The sequence below is a fragment of the Hypomesus transpacificus genome, chromosome 18 (assembly GCF_021917145.1).
Source record: "Hypomesus transpacificus isolate Combined female chromosome 18, fHypTra1, whole genome shotgun sequence".
NCBI lineage: Eukaryota > Metazoa > Chordata > Actinopteri > Osmeriformes > Osmeridae > Hypomesus > Hypomesus transpacificus.
In genome coordinates this window covers 7233173-7253964 of record NC_061077.1, presented here as the reverse complement: position 1 = coordinate 7253964, position 20792 = coordinate 7233173, and the positions used below count along the sequence as shown (strand labels likewise).

At 44.8% G+C, this 20792-nt stretch overlaps 1 protein-coding gene across 14 annotated transcripts in view; it reads left to right on the top strand.

Moving 5' to 3' along the window:
* Nucleotides 1–8972: 8972 nt before the first annotated feature.
* Nucleotides 8973–20792, top strand: part of rap1gapa (RAP1 GTPase activating protein a) — a 36794-nt gene continuing 24974 nt past the window's right edge. For 9 of the 14 annotated variants that reach the window (XM_047039975.1, XM_047039978.1, XM_047039989.1 and 6 more), the window contains exons 1-2: nt 8974–9116; nt 14856–14891. In XM_047039975.1, coding sequence (XP_046895931.1) covers nt 9073–9116; nt 14856–14891 — 80 coding nt within the window. In that variant the 5' untranslated portion in view covers nt 8974–9072. The other 5 variants (XM_047039977.1, XM_047039982.1, XM_047039987.1 and 2 more) reach the window with 4 other exon arrangements.

Here is a 20792-nt window from a genome sequence, read left to right as displayed (position 1 = left end):
GTTGCACAGACTCCTCAGAATAGGTACACTGCATGCCAGGTCTGTTGTCTGTTGTCTGTTGGCACCGTGTGAAAAGGATCTCTGTTGACTCTGGCATGGTTGCTTCATTTCTGATTCTCTTTCATTTGTGGCTTGGCTTGACATCTAAATGTGAGTGTCTGGTAATGTTTAATTCAGTCTTTTAACATTGTTCAAATCAAATCGAATGTATTTATATAGCCCTTTTTACACGTAAGCATGTCACAGAGGGCTTCACATATGCCCATAAAACTGCCCCTCAACCAACCTAAACCCTCAAGGGCATTGTTGCCATTGAACAGTATAAAAGCAACTTTATTGCAAAAGCTCTAACACAGACAGGTTGGTCATAGATATGTGTGTAATTGTCTTGGACATGGTGTCTTGGTAATGAGTGTTGGAGAAGACAACAAAGGAACATATTTGTGTTTGTGAAGACTCTGGTAGGGTAATGGCCTTCTGTGATGTAAAACGCTGCTGGGTTAGCAGATTGTATCCGGACCATCTTTTGCCTCAGGGAAAAAAGTTCCCAGCTGGCGTCTACCCTCCAGCACTGGTCACACACTTTGTGTAGTGCTAGGACAAACAGTCCAGTCCATGCCATATCTGTTACCATACAAGGAACTTCACCACAACCGTAATATAAGATTAAACAGTACATATCATAGCATATATTTGATCTTGATTCATTCTGCTCTATTCATTTTAGGATGAGCTCAAGACAAACTGTTAAATCACAATAAGCCAGGTCACATTAGAAATTCATGACATGGTCTATTACACTGTATCTGTCCATGCCTGAGGGGATACTACAGTACAATGAGTGCACATGGGGTTGCAGAGATCTCTGCAATCTCAGCCCCTGATGCTCAAGCATCGTTATTCCTGCATTCCGTCATCCTTTCTTTCTCTTACTATCTCCTCCCTTCTCCATCACTTCAAAATCCATCTCTCCACCCTTCTATCATCATATACCCTTACCTTTTCATTTTGCTTTGCCCCTCTATCCTTCCATCCTCCACCCACCCCATCATGTCATCATTCTATCACTCCATTCCTCCATCCCCCCACACGCCAACATCCCTCCATCCCACTGTACTTCCAGTCAAGTGGCTGGGTTGTCTTTGTACACTGACAGCCTCTCCAAACAGCACTGTCTTCATTATTAAACAGAGAGGACGTCATGATGATCATTATTGCTGCTGCACTGTGTAGGAAGGTTTTCCTTTGTTCTTCTGCTTCCCAACAAGCCCACAGAGAAGAAGTCCCTCGATCTACGTGTTTTTATTGCACCATGTCATCTTCCTGTTGTTCTGGAAAGCCTTGTAAAAGCAGTGTTTCACTTTATTCATGAGATGTGTGTGGCTCCTCCACCATGGGCAGGAATAGGGACAGGCTCAGCTCAGAAGCAGTGTTTTCACAAGTCCTCAGCTAAAGCTCTCTGATCTGAGGCTGGGACTGGGGGAGAGGGCTAGCAGGCTGGGGCACTGTAGCCTCGGGGAGCTGATAATTGGCTGTTGTCAATCTCTGGGGAGCTGGAAAGCAGTGGATACACCCTGAATTGAAAACAGTCAAGACAGGATCCCATAATAAGTTCTGAATTCTAATGAAATGACAGAAAGGGATGGTGTGTCATCATAGAATGTATTACTGTTTTGTTTTGTCCTGTGAGGCATCTTTGCATCACGTGACAACCAACACAGATTAAAGTCAATTTTGTTCATGCTGTTGCGATGCCGTTTTTATTTTCTTCAAAAAAATTGTTGCCCAGTTCTGTGTGCTTTGGGCCTCAGGCTTGCTCTTACAAAATGTTATCACTGTATCAGGTCTCCATGGGTCTCCACCTCCTTTACCTCCACCGGCATGAATAATCCATGCCACAGAACTGTTGATTTTAGCTTGCAGCACCCTGCTATTGATTAGATTGTTTCTTTGGAAGTAAGGGGTATTTGTTGTTCACTACCAAAACTATATACATTTTAGATAATACAATAACATACAGAAACAAACATTCTCCATCATTGCCAAGGCAGACTTTTGGCAGTGTTCAGAACGTATTCATTATTTCTATTCAGTACAATTACACAGCAGAACCGAGAGGCTGAGGATTCTGTGGATGTCTCCCAGTCAGTATCTACTTTAGCAAACCTCCTATGGATTATTAATGTTCTGGTTTATGTGAGGCCACTGGCCTGCTACTCAGACACTGCTGCTACTTCATCATCACTATATCTCTGTTTCTCTCTCTCTTTCTTTCTCTCCATCTATCTCTTTGTGTCTCCCGCTCTCTCTCTCCCTCACTTTCTACATCCACAGTTGCAGTCTTCACTCAATCATACATTGAAAACATTCTAAATGGCACTGTAGGCCCTGTCTCAATTAACAGTATTTGTGCAGTTTACATAAACCAGGGATTTGCATAAATATTACCTTGACTCCCAAAGGCTGTTGATGCAAGCACACCATGTGTCTCTAAAGTGTAATTAGCTTTTTTTCTATTTTGCCTGATTGTAATTCCACACTGGCAACGATGCTATCTTAATTACAGGTCTGTTCTTGTACCTCTGCATGCTAGAAATTGCTGCCACAATACTGCAGTGTTGAGAGACTATGGTACTAATGGGCTTTTTTTAGAATGTATTGGATGCATCAGTTTCTTCCTCTATGAATTATTCATCCCTACACCACATTTGTGTATGTGTTTGTTGGTGTGTGTGTGTGTATGTGGGTGTTGGTGTGTGTGTGTCAACTGGACCACCGTGAGGAGCTTATTAGAGATGGATGTTCTGTCTTTGATGGTCTTTGAATTAGCCAGCCAGCCTCTGTATGCCTCTGTACAAAGCTACATTTACTCGGTTCACTTCATAAGTTAGCTTTGTTGCTGGATAGCCAGGTATACGCCTCTGAGTGTCCATATCAATGGGGATTTGCACTTCCCAGTGGCTCCCTTGATTAGTCTTTTTATGTTGTCCTCAATTCCCTATACCTGGAATGAATCATGAAATTATTCAAAGGTAGCCTCCTGCATAGTGAGTGTCCAGGATATCCTGGATATCGAGGAGTATGGATCCTATGGTAGCTGTGAGGTGTTCACGATGGTATTTGGGAATGCAGAGTTGTGGGGTTGCTGTGCACCATCCATGTCGACTGAGCTAGCACATCCTGGAGTCTGGAGATGAGATAAGAAAACCCATTTATTAGGCCTGGATAGACTGTAGTACAGCTCACTGGTCTTGCAGACGTGCAGGGTAGTGGCATGGTAGTGTCACACAGTACAACTGTCCATGATTAGGGGCAAAATGTTGTTTTCTTTCAGCCAGTTATTGTTCCAATAACTAGGACTGCTTGAGTTCCCATTTCTCATGGCACTGTGCTCTGGAGTAAATAATGGATTTTTGATGATATCAATTATACCACTAGCTCAGATCAATTAAATTGCTAATCCATATGCCTAGTATGGTAGAGACTCTACAGCCCGGCTGCTGGTCATAAAGTTCATGACTTCCTAAGGTTTGTTATGGTTCTCTTATTGACCCTCACACGTCTTGGCAAACCCCTTGGGGGCACAGCTTTCCTGACAAGGATTTCCCTTCCGAGCGCTGAGATGAACTGATCCCATGTTCAGTGTTTCAGCTTGCCCAGAACTCACTCGGCCGTAGATGGCTTGTGACACGGACTCTGATGCCTCTTGGTGGTTTTGGTGTCTGGGTGTCATTGTTGATACTGTGGTTTTCAGTATGATTCCGTCATAGTGTTAGTTGGTGCTGTGTGTCACCTGTCCTCATCCTACATTTGCCATGGTCACTGGTTAGGAAGGGAGTCATCCCTGCAAAGGCTCAATGTTTAATATGGGCTAGGACCAGAGCCTCTCCCTCATGCTCTATTCCCACCCCATATGCCTCTGCTTCTCTCTCTTCCCCTCTCTCTGTCTCTCTCTGTCTCTCTCTCTGTCTCTCTCTCTCTCTCTCTCTCTCTCTGTCTCTCTCTCTCTGTCTCTCTGTCTCTCTCTCTCTCTCTCTCTCTCTCTCTCTCTCTCTCTCTCTCTCTCTCTCTCTCTCTCTCTCTCTCTCTATGTCTCTCTCTCTGTCTGTCTGTCTGTCTGTCTCTCTCTCTCACTCTCTCTCTCTCTTTCTCTCTGTCTTTCTCTATCTGTCTCACTCATTCTTTCTCCATCTCTATCTCCTCCCTGCCTAGCCTGTTAGCTTTTTACTTTTGATGGTGTTTTTACCAGGCTGTCTCAATGTCACTGACTAATGTATTGGGTGTCCAAGCACTCCCTGGTTTGCCAACATTTGTAACAGGTCACAGCGTCTCTCCGTACCTTATTTATCACCCACCTCTTCCCTGGTCTCTGCCTCTGGCCGTTCTCTGGCTGACACATGCAAACGCTCCCCCTGGTTTAGAATCATTTACTATGACCAATAGTGAATCCCATCCGTCCCTCTAATGTCCATCAGGGGGCACTGTTACTCTGCCAAGCCTTTTCCTCAGGGGAATGGGTTCATGTTATGGTATCCTTCACACTAACCACAGAGGAGAGAATCAGATTGTGACATTAAATCAAAACCTGGACTGAATGCTTTCCTGAACTTTATATATCCAGCTGCTTTATTTGTCTCGAAAATGTCATTTTGAACGAGGGGAAACATTTTATTACTTGGAAATAGTCAACAGCTCTTGCTTCAAATGTTGAATATCTGAAAGTAGACTTTATCTCCAGTCTTTAATCTGCCAGCGGACAAAGGTGCAGTTCTAAGGGTCCAGTCTGTCTTCATCCCTTGTGACAGGGTACTATCGATGGACTCTGTGGTGTGGAGAGCTGCTAAGGCTTTGGCCACAGAGAAACATCCATCACTGTGCTTCCTTGGACTCAAACTCGTGAAATATTATAGCACTGAGCACCATTTTAACTAAAATAGATAGAGAAATAACCTCTCTCTCTCTCTCTCTCTCTCTCTCTCTCTCTCTCTCTCTCTGTCTCTGTCTCTCTTTCAGTAACAGGGAACTTAGATCAATGGTGGAGAGCATACTGTCCCTATCACCCTCACCCACAAACCAACCTTGCAAAGTCAGTGTCTGAACCATCCAAGACATGATTCATTGATTAGTACAGCAAACAGAAGCAGTAGATTTAAATGGTGAGTCCTTTGTGTTGATGACTCATTCAAGATACAAAGTGTATTGAATACGAAAGCAGTGTTTAATACCTAATTACATCCTTAGCACGTATTTTACAGAGTAAGTCAATTAAAGGGCTATGCACCAATTAAACTGCTCCTTCACTCCTACCCCCATATCTTTCTGAATCTTGAGCGAAACAGACAGATAAAGAGGGTGGGGAACAGAGGGACGCACCGGGGACCTTCCAGTATGTTCTGTGTTGTTTATCAACAGCAGTGATGCTCCTGGAGACTGGAGCAGTCAGGGGGAAGTTGGGAGTAATGAGAGTTCCATACTGTAGGGCAGGCTGAACAACAACCCTCTTCTTCTGCTGTGTCAGTAGTATTATCCTGACTCTAATGAGAGGGGGTGAAAGGCTACAGTGTGTATGTGTGTGTGTGTGTGTGTGTGTGTGTACGTGTGTGTGTGTGTGTGGTGTTGGTGAGGGTGTCTGTGGTCCCCCCAAGAAGCCTGCGGGATGCAGGCCTGTAACTAAGCTCCCCCTCATCCACACCTTCACCTCTATGTCAACAGTGGGAACACAGTCAACCCCACTCACAAGCTCACTTCAAATGACTTGTCTTCAGACTTGTTTTCAACTCCCGACTTTGCCAGACTGTAGCAGTAGTATGGTCATTCAGATCGTATGCCACCCTACAACATACAGTAACAGATGTATTTCCTTCCAGGACAAAATAGAGAAAGTTTGAGGCATTTTGTATTTAAATATCCATAACTAGTTGACTGTTGCTTTAAATTATGACGTCAGTCTTGTTAAATCTGTCCTACGCTTGTAGTGCCTCAAGTCTGCAGAGACTGAAATATGAAAGTCTAATGAAAATGAAATGCCCACAAAGATAAGGTTGGGCTTATTTCCTCCTGCTTCTAAGCACAATTACGCTTTGAATATTTTCTTCCTTCAAATATTTGTATGCCCCACCCCTCTCCTGCGCTCTCTCCAAATATACAGGCCTGTGTGTACTCCTTGTTCTATCAAGCGGCTGGAAAATATTTTGAATGTATGCTGCAGCCATAGGCAGAGTGTTCATAGTGAGGCGAGTCAATATTTTGGAATAATTACCCCCCTCATCAAAGGGCAGCTCCTAGTCGTTCTACTTGACCAGGCCATGTTGTGGAGCACGTCTCAGACACAGAGCAGCTACTCAGGTGTCTGGCTGACCTGCCAGTGCAGTTGCATTAAAAGTCAACATAGATCCACAACATTTCTGGCAGAGACAAGGACACATTGGTGTATGAGCTCTCCTGTAGGAGGTGTACAGGATTTGGTGTCATAAGGCTTTTATTGAAAGTTACAGTTGTTGGATGACTGAGGTGATTGATGTTGTTGGTCCAACCTCAAACACATTAAGGCTCTCCTCAGGGAAGATTTGATTTCTTTTAGAACCAGCGGAAATGATGAATGGAAATCCAGAGCCCAAAGAAAGGCATGGACACACAAAGCTGCCCGTCTCATCAGTGTCCACCTCATTCTAGCCCGGCCCAGTGCTGATTTATTCCTCAAGAGCAAATTTCCTGCCCCTTGAAAGCAGAGCCCAGGATGAATGAGCCCCTGCCTCTTCCCCTCTCTGGTCGTGCCTCTTTCAGATCCTGCCTCTCTGCTTTTCTCTCATCTCTTGACAGAACTGCCTCTGTTCCTGTCTCTGGTTCTTCTTCTCTCTCAGCTCCTGTGTCACTTTCTCTGTACCTCTACCTCAGCCTCTATCTTTACCTCTACATCTATCTCTACCCCAGCCTCTCCTTCTCTCTTCACCCCTGACCCTCCCTCTCCCTCCACCCCAGCCTCTCTTTCTCTCTTCACCCCTGACCCTCCCTCTCCCTCCACCCCTGCCTTCACTTCTGTCTCTCCTTCTGCCCTTGAAGCTCCTCCCAAGGCAGACTGTAAATACATTATTGAATGCATGGGATCTGGTTTAAACATGAACAGATTGCCAGTCTGAAGGAGGAGGAGACAGTGTGCTCCATTTACAGCAGTACATCTTGCACTATCCGTCTCTCCTGTGGGCTTGGTGTTGTTATCAATCAATCAGTTGACTCAAGTCTGACCAGGACTTATTCAGAACCTTCTATTTTAACCTTAGTGTTGTTGTTGTTTTTTCCTCACTTTAACTGTTGTGTTCTCTGTGGTGTCACTAGTAAATCAATGGAAGGCTCTGAAGGAGATGTTGCCACAGAGGGGATCTGAGCTGCCTTTGTCCTTGCTACAATCTTACTGTGTTTGGAGACAGTGGAGGAGCTAGCTGTTAAACCCAGCACCGTTCCTTGGTGGGTGTCATCAACGGGTTCTGTCTAGTCTGCACCAGCTCCTCACACTCTCCGCCTCCATTCATTAAATTGTCTTAAAAGTGGATCAGGATGTCCTGGGGAATCAATACAAACAGCAGGGGAAGTTGGTGTAGCTGTCCAGGCAGCACACCGGTCAGTCAGCCAGCCTGCAGGCCAGCCACACAGCCAGTCAGCATGCCAGCCAGCCATCCGGCTAGGGGCCAGGCTGGTCAGGTTGGAACGGTGATAAGCGAGCTCTTAAATTCAGGAAGCACAGACTTACCATCCTCAATCTAAGATATGGAGAAAGGGTCCAGTCCAGTCAAGAGCATTAAGAACTGGAGTGAACTGATGATGTAACCGTCTGTTCATATGATTAACGTACATAGCACTCCAGTTGATTAATTAAGAGCTGCTCCATCCAATTACTAGGAGTGCTTTTTAGTTACTGAAAAGTGATGGAACGCGTTGGCCCTGAAAAGCAAAAAAGCTGGGTTGGTGGTACATTTGCTCCTTAAAATGATGCATAGAGGTTCAACTAACATGGAATTGAATCGAGCTTAGTGATCACCAAGTGATGTCTGATGTGCTGATCTATTACCATGGTAGCAGTCTGTCTACAATACATGCAGAGCAGACTGCAGGAGAAGTGTACTCTCTGTCCAAATATTTACCCTAGCTAATCAATAAAGCCAATCACTCCAGAGATACAGAGACTGTTTTAAGGATCTTGTCAGGGAACACTAGTATTGTTAAGTGTTGAGGAGGTGGGGGAGAATGGGCAATGGAGATGAAGGGAGGGAGTGAGTGAGTGAGTCTGAGAGAGAGAAAGAGTGATGGTGAAAATGCTCCTTTGACTAATTCCACGATTACCAAACCTCATTGCTAATCACTTATAGGGTTTAGGCATAGCTGACCCTGTATGTGTGAGTCAATAGTATAGGTAAACCCTTCCTACAGTTATACCTGTGTTTGGCCACCTTGTGTTCGCAATGATGGGACACAGTGGTATATTATCTGGAGGTAGTATGTCTGTGATTAGAATATTTACAGAGAAGGATGAAGTGTTTAGTTTGATCAGTACGCATACAGGCGTTGGTTTGTTTGATCAGCTGTTTCACACACACACACACACACACACACACACACACACACACACACACACACACGAGTACTATGCATATGAGTACTATGCAGTTCACATACATAGTTATACCTTGTGACCTCCAAACATTCTTATCACTCCAATCAAAAAGTGGATTTGAATTATGTAGCTGGTCTGTCCTCTTTGTTCTTACTGGCCGGGAGATGAGAGATATATAGGAAGAGGCCAGCTCCTGACTGCCTGTGTCTCTGGATGACAGATCTGGTCAAGAACTCTCTCCTCTCCTGCTGTTTGTAAAGGAGGCATGTGAGGGGAGGGGAGGGCTGGGGAAGGGAGGGGAGGGGAGGGGGGAGTGGGAGGTGAGCTGAGCCGGGGGAGTGGACAGCCACACACGCACACACACACACACAGCTAGGCTTGCTCAGTGTGAGTGACAGAAGTGCAGGCTCCATTCAGTGCTGAGTTGACTTACTCTCTGTTGGTTCACTTCCTCACCATTTGCCAGCATGCCGCAGAGAAAGAGGAGTTTCACTTTTGGAGCCTATGGAGGGTAAGAGGGAACAGCATTGTATTTTACAGAACTGGAAATCTCTAAACAGCCCATGTTACCATGTGTGTGTGTTCTCAGTCTGTGTGTGTGTTTATGTTCGGTTGTCTCAGATATGATATGATATTGTGGTTGAATAGCAGAGCAGTCATACCCTGTACTTGTACCAGTCCCTGTTGTAGATGACAAGACAGTTCGTAAGACTCCTCTTGTATTATTGAGCAGTATGTGAAATCATCTTCACAGGAGTCGGAGGCTGGCAGAACAGGGGTGTTCTAGCTGATGAAGGGGCTCTGGCAGGTGAGGGAGGAACAGCATGTTTCTGAGAGAGCAGCTTAGGGAAGCCTGGAGTCCAATGTCTTCAGGACTGTGTTCCAGAGGCCCACATACGCTGAAGGCATGATGGAGGTGGATTGAATTAGATACTGCGACTCACTGCAGTCAAAAACACACACACACACACCTCATACATACACACACCCACCAGTGGGCTTACTTAGTAAATCCAATTTGTTTTCCACTCTTTATAACATCGTGAGGATATGAGAAGCTGTGTGGTCATGTATGGTTTTATCTGGTCCTGCATCCTTCAATCCTCTGTATAGTACTGTTTGTCAGTAGGTGTAATACATTGCATTGTGCTTTATCAAGCGTCGCTCAGTGATATGTGTAGAGCAGAGCAAACAGTGATGCACAGTATCTGATGGGACTCTGTCTGCAGTGGAGACTCCCCTATAGACCAACACCATGCAGTACATTCCAACAGTCAACAGGTGCTCTACCGGTCTGTCCGAATACCTTCTTACTAGGCCTGTGTACTGTGTGTTTGTATGGGTGTGTGTGTGAGGGTGACCCCCCTAGTGGATTTCCCAAAATAGCGATACCATAAGCTTGTGAAACAGACAGATGAGAGTGAAGGGGTTTGGAAACACCCCAGCTTCAGCCTGTTCTATTCTGTGCCTCGCACCTGGCATTTTGATAGGTCACTCCGATTGGCCGCCTCACCAGGTTACAGCTCCAGACAATTAGGCAGCGCTGTTCTCTCTCATCCGGTCTCTCCCTGGCCCAAGGTTCGCTGCTCAATCATTTTTTAAATGTCACTGGAACAGCTACCTGTGCGTGTTTTGTGTTCTAATCTGATGCCAGATTGCTGACAGGTTTAGGGTTGCACTCAAACCTGACACTCAAACCTGACACTGCTATTATCTATCTGCTTTTTTCTACATTGAACCAAGAAGCTTTTTTATTCTGGTGTTGCGGTACAATGTGGTGCATATCCTGTATCTCAGCGGTCTTCTCAGGTCCCTTCATGCTGTGTTTCTGCATGTAAAGACTTTATGCTAGGCAGCACATGGCTAGAAGCCAACTCTGTCATATTCTAAATGAGTCTTCTGTGTTGGTTCTCTGTCTGTACTGTATGTTATGGCCCAGCCCTCTCCCAACCCACAGTGGCCCCTTCCTCATCAACTCTTAATGGCAGTCATGAAATAAACAGGGAGCCATGTCTTTGTCCCAGATCCGAACACTCTCTTCCCCCATTCCGTGTCCCTCTGGAGCCCCACTGCTGAGATGGGCAGGCAGGCAGCCCACACTGTGGAAATCTCTGCTCCTTTGTGTTCACAATGCCTAGTGGATGGAGAGAGGAAGAAAGAGAGTTAGTCTGTGTGTAGTAGACCTTGTTGATGAACAGCCTTGTGGAAAGATTGTTTAGAAACTGGAGAAAGACAGAACAACTTAGTCTCTCGCCAGTCTGCTGATTTTGAAATGTTGCTTCTGTCAGGGGGGAAAGTTCATGGCTTTATACTAATGGTAGCCTACTGATAGTGTTGGAGAAAGGGGAAAAGGTGTCCATCATAAACAAAGGAGAAACAAGTGTTCAAAGGCAATATTCCACAACAGCCTGTGTCTCTTTCTGAAGAAGTCCGTCTCTAACCCCTCGCCTTTAAGCAGGTTTTAAATATTCTATTATTCACAGCAGAAAAACAACATGGAGTGGGTGTCTTTGCTTTCTCATTATGGTCAAGTTTGCATGACAAAAGATCAGCAATGATTACACTGCAAGGCAAGGCCTCTTGAGAACTGGAGACCATTCAAAGACCTCTCCTCTGATTGTGGCAAAACAAACAGCACATACGCAGGCCAACCAGAGTGCTCTCCATGTTCTATTCACTCCCTACCTTCATATTCACCCTGACATTCATCCCACATTCATATTCACAATGGAAAAGTACTCAAGGAGAAAGGTGGGAAAAAGGAGGTTTACAGTAGCTGGAAGGACTACAGGCAATACCCAGCAGTACTCTGCATGGCTGCGTTGGCCTCAACTAGACAGGTGTGCCAGTGTTGCTTCAGTTGTGCATGCCTTTTTTTACTACAAATGTAACATGATGCTAGTTAACACTAGCTTGACCCTTTTTAACATACTGTACTGAGGTGTTTCAGCAACAGTATCCCCTAAGTTTAACCTTGAGCAGCAGACATTGGGGAGAGATTGTACGTCCATAACATTAAAGGATCATTAGTCAGGGCATCATAACAGGTTGTAACAGCCTTCACATTTCCGGCAGAGGTATTGCAATAAGCCAGTCCAATTTTATATGCCTGATTTAGGAAGAGCATAATTAAAGAAGCGTTTAAGTTAAACTCCTGTTTGTTTGTTTGTTTGTTTGTGAGTGTATGGTGTGTAAGGTGGCATTAGCAGTGACAGCGTTGCTTGTCGGCATGGCTAAGTGCTGGTACCACTGACTCACTGTATTCCACTGTACTGTAGCATCAATGTGAACATTCAGCTACTTCACTCTCATTTACTCTATCAATGGCCCCATTCAGCCCATCCTGGCCTATGCAGTGCAGACTGCCTGAACCTGGGGTCATTCACCATTGTAGTCCAATATTCCTCATATTTGGCTCTGAATAGCATGATTGCAAATAATCTGTTTGTCCAGGATGTTCTGTCTGTGTCTATATCCAGCCTGGTTTTAATTATGAAGTTTTATATTTCAAAAGACATCTTCATTAGACGAATGGAGAAAATGTACATGATAGTTGTTTGCTCTCGTCTAAACTACCTTGTCCCTCCTTTTCAACTCTGCCTGGTGACCTTAAATGAGTGAATTAGTGTTGACTCAATCATTTTAGAGGATCACATTTTTGTATATACTCCCATATTACTGTCAGTATTAGGGTTCGTTTTTACAGGGTTCTGGTGAGAAAAACATTAAGTCTCACTTTACCTCACCCTGGCCTGTTTCTATGGGAATGCATTTGTGTTTTAAGATACCTAGCAGCTTGAGAAGGAGAGGTATGAAAAAATAATATTTTATTCATGCTTTGTTTTCCCTGTGCTGCTTCACACCATTTGTTATGTGTGTGCATTTCTGAGCGTGTCTTTAAATGTGTTTACCTGAGGGGCACAGGTTCTACTCATCCATGGTTTTGTTACTCTCCCAGCAACACATTAGTTCCAGTTCTAGGCTCATTCCACAGTGAGATATTAATGTGGAGATACTGTAACTGGTGGATCAGCTTTTCAGTGTGTGGTGCATGATTAGAGTTTCAGTCTGTTAAAACTACATGACATGTTGGAAAACATTTGGACATTGACAAAACAGAAATGTTATTTTCTTGATGTACAGTACAGTAGTGAATGTTTTGATTGCCTTGGATTGATAATAAATAAAGAGCTGCGTTTCTTTGGTATTCTCAGCTTGTTTCTCCTCAGGCTTTAGAAGTTATCAGTCATCTGACTGAAATCTCTAGGGTGTAGCAAGATTATGTCACATGCTATGTCAGACTAAGGATGCATTTTTACGTGTTTGGTGACATGGCTGTAGTATTTAGAATAGCACCATGTTCTTGGTTTCAGCTGAGCGAAAGCTTTTTTTCAGGCTTCTCTCTAACTTACCACCCATCTGCTATTAGTTTTCTATACAAGGGTGGTGGCATATTATCATGCTGACTAATGCCTCTTTCCTCTTAAGAAGAGGATTTATTCCCAGCACTGCTGGGCCGGCAGGTATTTTAGGCTGGAGCCTCTAGCCAGAGGTCTTGCCACACCCTAGTTAGATTTCATTTGATGGAAATTCCATGGAACCTGATACCCTCCCTGTGGGTGAGACTCATAGAAGGAGGATTTGAAAATCTTATGTTTGTAATACGCTAGGTGCCTAGGCTGCTCTCTTCCTCAGAGGAACTGCACTGACACCCCCTAGTATACAGTACTTCTCCTCAGTCTGAGGAGAAATGTCAAGCTCAAGTGCTGCAAGCTCCTGTTGAGCAGCCTACAGTCTCCTGCTATCATCTCCTGACATTGTCTGTTTCTATTGTGTGTCATGTAAACCTGTACCAGTTCAGCCCAGAGTAGTCCAATGCTGTCCACATAGATAGAGGTGGAGAAGCAGTTTGGGCCAGCTGGGGAAAGGACCAGGGACATGGAGCTGTAACTCTACCAGAGTGATCAAACAGAGCCCTCTGGAAAGTCAGACTTTTCTGAAAGGCAGTAAACACTTGCAGTTTGGGTTTTCTGAGGTCAACTAACATGGCAATTATACACTCATCAAGGCTTTGACCTCTTCTAAGTCACATGCATTCATACCAGCTTGCTGTACAAGGTGACTAAGAGACATATCTTCTGGACCCACATGTTGTCATCCACACAGAAAGACCCAGTGGAAATTGTAAGATGAGGAAGGGATCTAGATTCCTCTATGTCTGCTGAGTGAGACAGACAGAGAGAACTATGGAAGGGCCTGTAGAGCTGTTTGCGAGATATCTGGGGGACCCTAGCAGCAGGGTGGAGTGTGAGATCAAATCCCTTGGGGAGACAACTACAGGAGATTGGTGAGATATGGCAGAAAAAAGTAATGGACTGAAGACCTCCTGGTGCCGGCACTGGAAGTCCACCCCTGGTTGCAAAACAAGTGTATCCTGCCAAAACGAGGAGGGACGAGTGCAAAATATTAAGAATTCTGTTATAGCAATTCACAGATCTATTTATTATCATCACTAACATATTTCCCACATCCACATAATATAATACAATTTGCTAAATGAGATATTGCTTATTGTAGAATTCCTTAATTCTTTTATTTGTTGGGGTTTATAACACAGACTCAAACAGCACCATCTACTGGCCTGTAGGCTGGGGAGGGCATTCAGTCAAATGACAGCAATTCTCAGCAGTTACTCATCTGTTGACAGATTCATGTAGCAGGTCAGTGAACAGCTTCAGTGTCACAGGGTCGCATCCACACACAGTGAGTCAGAGCCACCTTAGCTCCATGTCTCACCCTGCCAATAGTGTTGCCTTGTTCCTCCTTCATTCAGCCGTGCACCAACAGACTGTGTCTCAGACTAGCCTGGAAACAGATGGTATGATGACTTATTAAGGGAAATGTGCTTCCCCTCATCCCTTTCTGTCTCTCTCTAGCCCAAAATGTTGATGTTGTTGACACTGGAGGGGTCATCATCTGCTGTTCTTTACTACCTCACATTGATTGTTTCTGCTCCTTATATTTCCCAGACTTGACTGGTGGTGTTAATGTTGGGTTGAAAGTGACTGTTTGCCTTCTATTGTCTACTACTGAATCAAACTGTAAAGATGCAGAGTTGTCTGGTGGGCGAGGACAAACACAAACCATTCATTGCTTCCTAGACCTAACAGGATAGCCGACGCTGGTCAGAATGTTGACATACTCTAGGCATTTTTATGCATGTTCTAATTCCCATCTCTGCTGCTTTCAGAGCCGACAAGACCTTCTCCAGGGCCAGAAGCATATGGTGAGTTTCTGAGCTCCTCTGTCACAGCCCCTGTCTGTGGTGGTGTATGGACCAGTCACCGCTAAATCAACGATTGCTTGTTTAAATCGTATTAAATGCACTTCACTTCCTTCTCAAAACAGAAGAACAATCTCATTTAGATCATTTAATTTGAGTTGCATTTAGATGATTGCATTTACAGTATACCCGGGAATTGGGATTATCCAAGGGAGTCCTGTCAATATATTGAACATTAGAACATCACGTTCACTGATTAGATAAGTGAGTGAGATCGTTCAAGGTAATGGGGGGTGAGATGTAGCTTGTGGGCTTAGTTAGAGAGGGAGCCCAGAAAGAAACAGGAATGTGTCTGTGCACAGCAGAGGCTTCATGTTAAGTTGCAGGGGACCCCTCTCTGCCTGCTGCCCCCCTGCTCACGTTACCACAGTATTAACGAGCAGCTCTGCAGTGTTAGCATGGCAGAGAAGCGCTGATGCACAGTGTGTGTGTGTGTGTGTGTGTGTGTGTGTGTGTCTTTATTTGTGGCTGGACCAGACTGCTCCCCATCCTATAGGCTGAGCTGGGTTCTCTAGAACTGCAGGAGTAGAGGGGCTAGCCTGCTAACCCTTCTCAGCCTGCCCTGCCCTGCCTGGGGGTACAGACACACATCCCTTACTCCAGTGGCTTTCTGGCAGGCTTGCTTTACTCAGCAGTGCCTGGGCCCGCATGCAGAGAGAGCAGAGAAGCCACGGGATCACTCCTGCATTTTGCCTGAGTCAGGGCTAATGATGCTTTGCACAGAAGAGATGAAAAGAGAGGAGGAGACAGCCGGAGGACAAAGAGGGTGAAAAGAGGACAGAGAACAGACAAAGAGAGGACAGCAAAGCCCGACAGAGGAGGGGACAGGAGGAAGGAGGTGGGACAAAAGAGAATGAGAAAGGAGAAAGATGCATGGAAGACAGAAGGGAGGAGGTGAAAGTATCTCCCCATCATATGCTGTCATCTGTCGAAGCAGGGAGCCGCGTACAGGACACAACATTGTATTAGCTGATAATACCGTTCTTGCTTTGGATCTCTCTGCTTCATTATCAGGGCAAACATGTCTGCCTCTTAACAGAGAAGAACCTTAACACGTACTGCATTGCTGAAGGGGTACTGAATATATCTATTTTTCTAAGTTAATTGGTACACTTCAGCTCTTTCAACGAAATACCGTGTGCAACCAGGATAAAGGCACTGTGAAAGTACATGACGACTGTGGTAGTCGCAGGTATCAACTGTGTTCCAGGGTATTGAGCATTGGTGTGAGATAAGAAATGAGTAATTTCATTTTGCTCAAGCCCAAAGAGCCTTGGTGTTTCCACTCCTGTGTGGAGGGAATAGACTGCAAGGTAACCTAGGGTAGAGGTGCGGCTGAAGGCACATCACAGACTTTGACGGGCCACTACAAAGAGATCAAACACAGAGGAAACATGGAGCCAATCAACTAAGAGCCAGAAGCTATTCCCAAAACTATAAAAGCAAAAGACAACACAATGCCTTGCTCACCTTTCCAAATAAGCAGACCAAAGAAAGTCTGGTGAGTTAACGTTGGATCTGTGCGACAGTTTGATGAAGACTACGGTATAATTTATGTGTAACCATTTGTACATTGATAATGACATCCTCTGGACAAAGCCTGAAGGTGGATTTATCTGTCACCAAATATGACTCTGACTTGTCCTTGAGTTGGCCTCTCCATAATTAGAATAAACCAAGGCACATCAGATGAGTTGCCTTTATGATTTTAATTGACTCATGCATGTGCGTGGTATTAAAGGGCAGAAGATCCTCTAGCAATGTTCTCAGCTTCCCTCCTCTGCTGCCCTCTAACAACAGATAACTGAGATGAATATCTCATTAATTAATTAGACAATCAACCAGCTCCTTCTCTCTTGTGGCTGTGACCAATCTCTCCCTCTTTCCTGTTATTTTTCTGGTCCACACCTGAATACATTAGCATTTGTAAGAGTCATTAGTAAGATCCATGAAGAGACCCATTAGCTCTCCTCACACTTTAAATTCATTACCATGTACTAGACCAGTGTCTGTCAGGTATGATTGACATGAAAAGCATCACAAAAATAAGACTTTATAATCTGCATGTATTTTTCACCCTGTATATTAATGTCCTCTTGCCAAGTATACACAAGGTGACCGGAAAACAACCAGAAAAATCAAAAAATCATTTTTCTTCTGTTAAATGATTGCAGTAGGCTTATGCTACTGCAATATCTCAGCCATCATTTGAAAATACTCTGGGACTAATAACTGTATCGACTTAATCCACATTTCAAAATGATTGTTGTCAAACAACAAGCCACACACACACTCAGTAAACAGCTGGACCCCATGGAGTCTGGTGCCCTTCCTATGCTTCCCAGGGAGCCCTGTAATTGGTTGTAATCCTCTGTTGGTTATGGGAGAGTGTGTGGGAGTGAAGGATGGAGTGGCTGTGTAAGAAGCATGTCCCCTCCAATACATACACACACACACACACACACACACACAAACACTTCGGTCCCTTCTGAAACTAGAGGATGGATTATCGAAGAAGTCTGTCATTGTGTAACTTCCTGTTTATCCATTAGTACTTTCCCTTACCTTACCCCAGGAGTCCGTTGCTCTTTCACTCTCTCTCTCTCTCTCTCTCTCTCTCTCTCTCTCTCTCTCTCTCTCTCTCTCTCTCTCTCTCTCTCTCTCTCTCTCTCTCTCTCTCTCTCTCTCTCTCTCTCTACCTTACCCCAGGAGTCCGTTGCTCTTTCACTCTCTCTCTCTCTCTCTCTCTCTCTCTCTCTCTCTCTCTCTTTCTCTCTCTCTCGTGAGAGAAATGAAATGTCTTTCATTTTCAATGCTGGGGTTTTCTGCCCTCTAGTGGCACTCTGTTTCCAACCCCACATTTAGTCTTCAGGGCCAGCAGTACTTTAAAACATTGATCACATTGCATCTAAATATAATCTATATGTTCTTGTAACTTTTTACAGACTAACATTCAGGAAGCAGCCTTCCGTGAAGCCCTACTGTTTAGCCTCTAAGTGTGCTGTCAGAGTTCAGGGCTACCATTGTGCAGCGTTCTTTATCTGCAAGACTCAGAGAGATGTCATGGAGCCTTCTCCTTTTTTGTTTTTTTTTGTCTTTGTGCTGCGACACCATGGCTGATGTCACCTTGCGTATGCACGGTCGTCTGTGCACACAGAGCTGTGGCGGGGGGACGCGGGGACGCGGGGGGAGAGAGCACTGTCAAACCCAATCAGCCCAGACTGTCTCTCTGTGCCTCTTTCATCCTCCTCACTGACTAAATATAGCGCTAAAGTGACGTGCTGGCCCCTGGTTCTCATGGACTCACCATTCCAAATAGTGGGATGTCAGACTGTGTACAGAACAGTGCTGACACCAGGCGTCAATCCCAGCCAAACACACTGATGAAAGCAGGGTGCTGGAGGTGGAAACAGGTACCAGGAAACTGTCACAATCTTCGTTTCAAGTGATACTTCACAGCAGTTTTGACGTGAGCTTTTTGGAAGTTTGGTTCCTTCTAACCTCTGGTATTTATGAGTGTTGGAAGAGAAATTGTAGACATATTGTAGACAATATCTGTCTACAGTATGTGTGTATCCCAGTTTGTGGGCCACATCCTGAGGATGGAGGGGTGGTGTTTAAGCCAGCTGAGAGCAGACGCTCAGACCATCCCTCTGCATCTCCCACTCTACCAGCTACTTCCTGTTTTGGGGGAGCTTAAGCCTTTCCTGGAGGATTAGAGATGTAATCCATGATGCCTGGGTTTTATCTCAGCAGTTTTTTTTATTGTTATCTGATTGACCGACAGGATGCAGTGATAATAAGGAAGTTTGTCATAGCGGAATACAGAATGATGTAGCAGATCACATTGAACCCAGAGCCAGGCTGAATGACACTTTCTCCTCTGTGTTGTCTCTTCTGTGCTGTGAAAAGCCACATCTGCACCCTGTGATTTCCCAAGGGGACTGTTGTCCAGGGAGATGTGGACAGCTGGGCCGAAGACAACCCAAGATGGAAAACGAGAGGCTGGTGGAGGGGGGATGCTTTATTCAGTAACACCTGCACCCACCAGCACTTTCTAATGCATACTAAGTATAAAAGCAGTTGGTTAGGGAGCTTCAGTCACTGCCCTTTAACACTTCTAATTGAATTTCTTTTTAAACATGTAATATGTTGGTTTTTTTTTGCTCAAAGACATGCAGTATAGATATACTGTGTGGAGTGGTAATTTAGATCAATCTTCCTTTGGAATTAGGAGTGTTATACAGTATGTAAATATATATTATGCATGTCGAGTGGAATGCACATGTTGTATGTAACAAATGCCCCCATTTTTCTTAAGTGGGAGAAAAAGTGTATTTCTTTGACTGCTTTGTCAGGCAACAATTGTAGATAAGAAAACACTTCTAGACCAGCTCCATATCTTACTTTGTGCCATAGGCTTTTTCCAAATGGCTTTTCGCGAGGAACAGAAAGCCAAGGAGAATTTCTCCCTCTGTCTAATCTGCTTTCAGAGTGCTGTCCAATATTTGCCTTGTGTCTGCAGGAAGGCTGCAGGTAGCATTAATGTTGAAGGACAGAGGACATTAAAAGCTTGTGCCCCAGACAAGGTTGAAAAGAATGTGTTTTTTTTTAAGAGCAAGTATGCCAAGGGGTGACCTAACTCTCAGACATCAATACAGATGGATTGGTCAACAGAATACAATTTTGTAGGATTATTCCATGCAGCATCACTCAAACGCTCAGACAGAAAGCAAAAAAAGGAAGGGTGTGATATTTGATCCCACATTTGAAGTATAACTTGCTTCTGCAATATTTATGAAATAATTTCATCAAACGTGTAAGCAAATCACAAAATATGATTAGCCATGACGACTGGTGTTGGAGGCATGAAGCTGAGAGCAGAGAAAAATTGCACATCGGAAAGATACATCAACGTGTGTCAAGCAGACAATCACCCTCCCGACTGGGTGAGACTGAGCCTGTTTGATCTGGCTCCAGCCCAGGCTGGGGGGATGGGGGTGAAAGTGCTTCTGAGTTGAACAATCAATTCAGGTTTGCTTTATGTGGTGATTTCCAGCCCGCCAGGCCCTCCTGTCCCCCTGGTGGTGAATGGTCACGCAGGCCAGCAGATGCTGCTGCTGCTGCTGCTGCTGCTGCTGCTGGGTGACCTATGAGGAACAGAAGAAGCCAGAGGCTGACTCCTCTAATATCTGAGCTCCTGTCACCATGGTAATGTGTCACGTTTGGAAGCGATCAGGACAGGCGGAGACACAGCTGAAATGTGTTTGCTGCAGTCAGCCTGTGAGTCCCAGGGTGCTGGAGGTCATGCAGAACATCTGCCTCAGAACAACAGCTTATGTTCGTTTTTTCTTGGGTTTGATTACAGAACTTGTCGTTTCTGCAGCAGAAGGAATGACAGTTTATCTACTAAGATATTGGCCTCTGGGCTGCCTGACCCACAGATCTTCTCAGACCACAGCAGTCAGCCCCCATCGAGGTTGTTTATGTAGCACCACCAGCTATCACACTTGAACGGACAGGATGGTTACTAGACAGCCCGAGAATGCAGACGGAAGCAGAAGTTTGTCCCTCAGAGAATTGGGCAAATTTACATTCACATGAAGTTGTTTGAAATGCTAATTTTACCCTTTTCTTTTTTCTAGCCGATAAATCTCCTCTTTGAGGAACTGTCGCTCATAGTCAGTGAGGTTGTTTAGCAGTGCGGAGCAGCAGAGGCCATGGACAGTTAAGCAGGTAATCCTGCAGTGAGAGATGGTGTGTAGACAAGCTGGACTGTGTGCCTGATGGAGAGGGAAGCAGCTGCCTAGGAGCCCATCAGGCGTAATAGAGGAGCAGGACTGG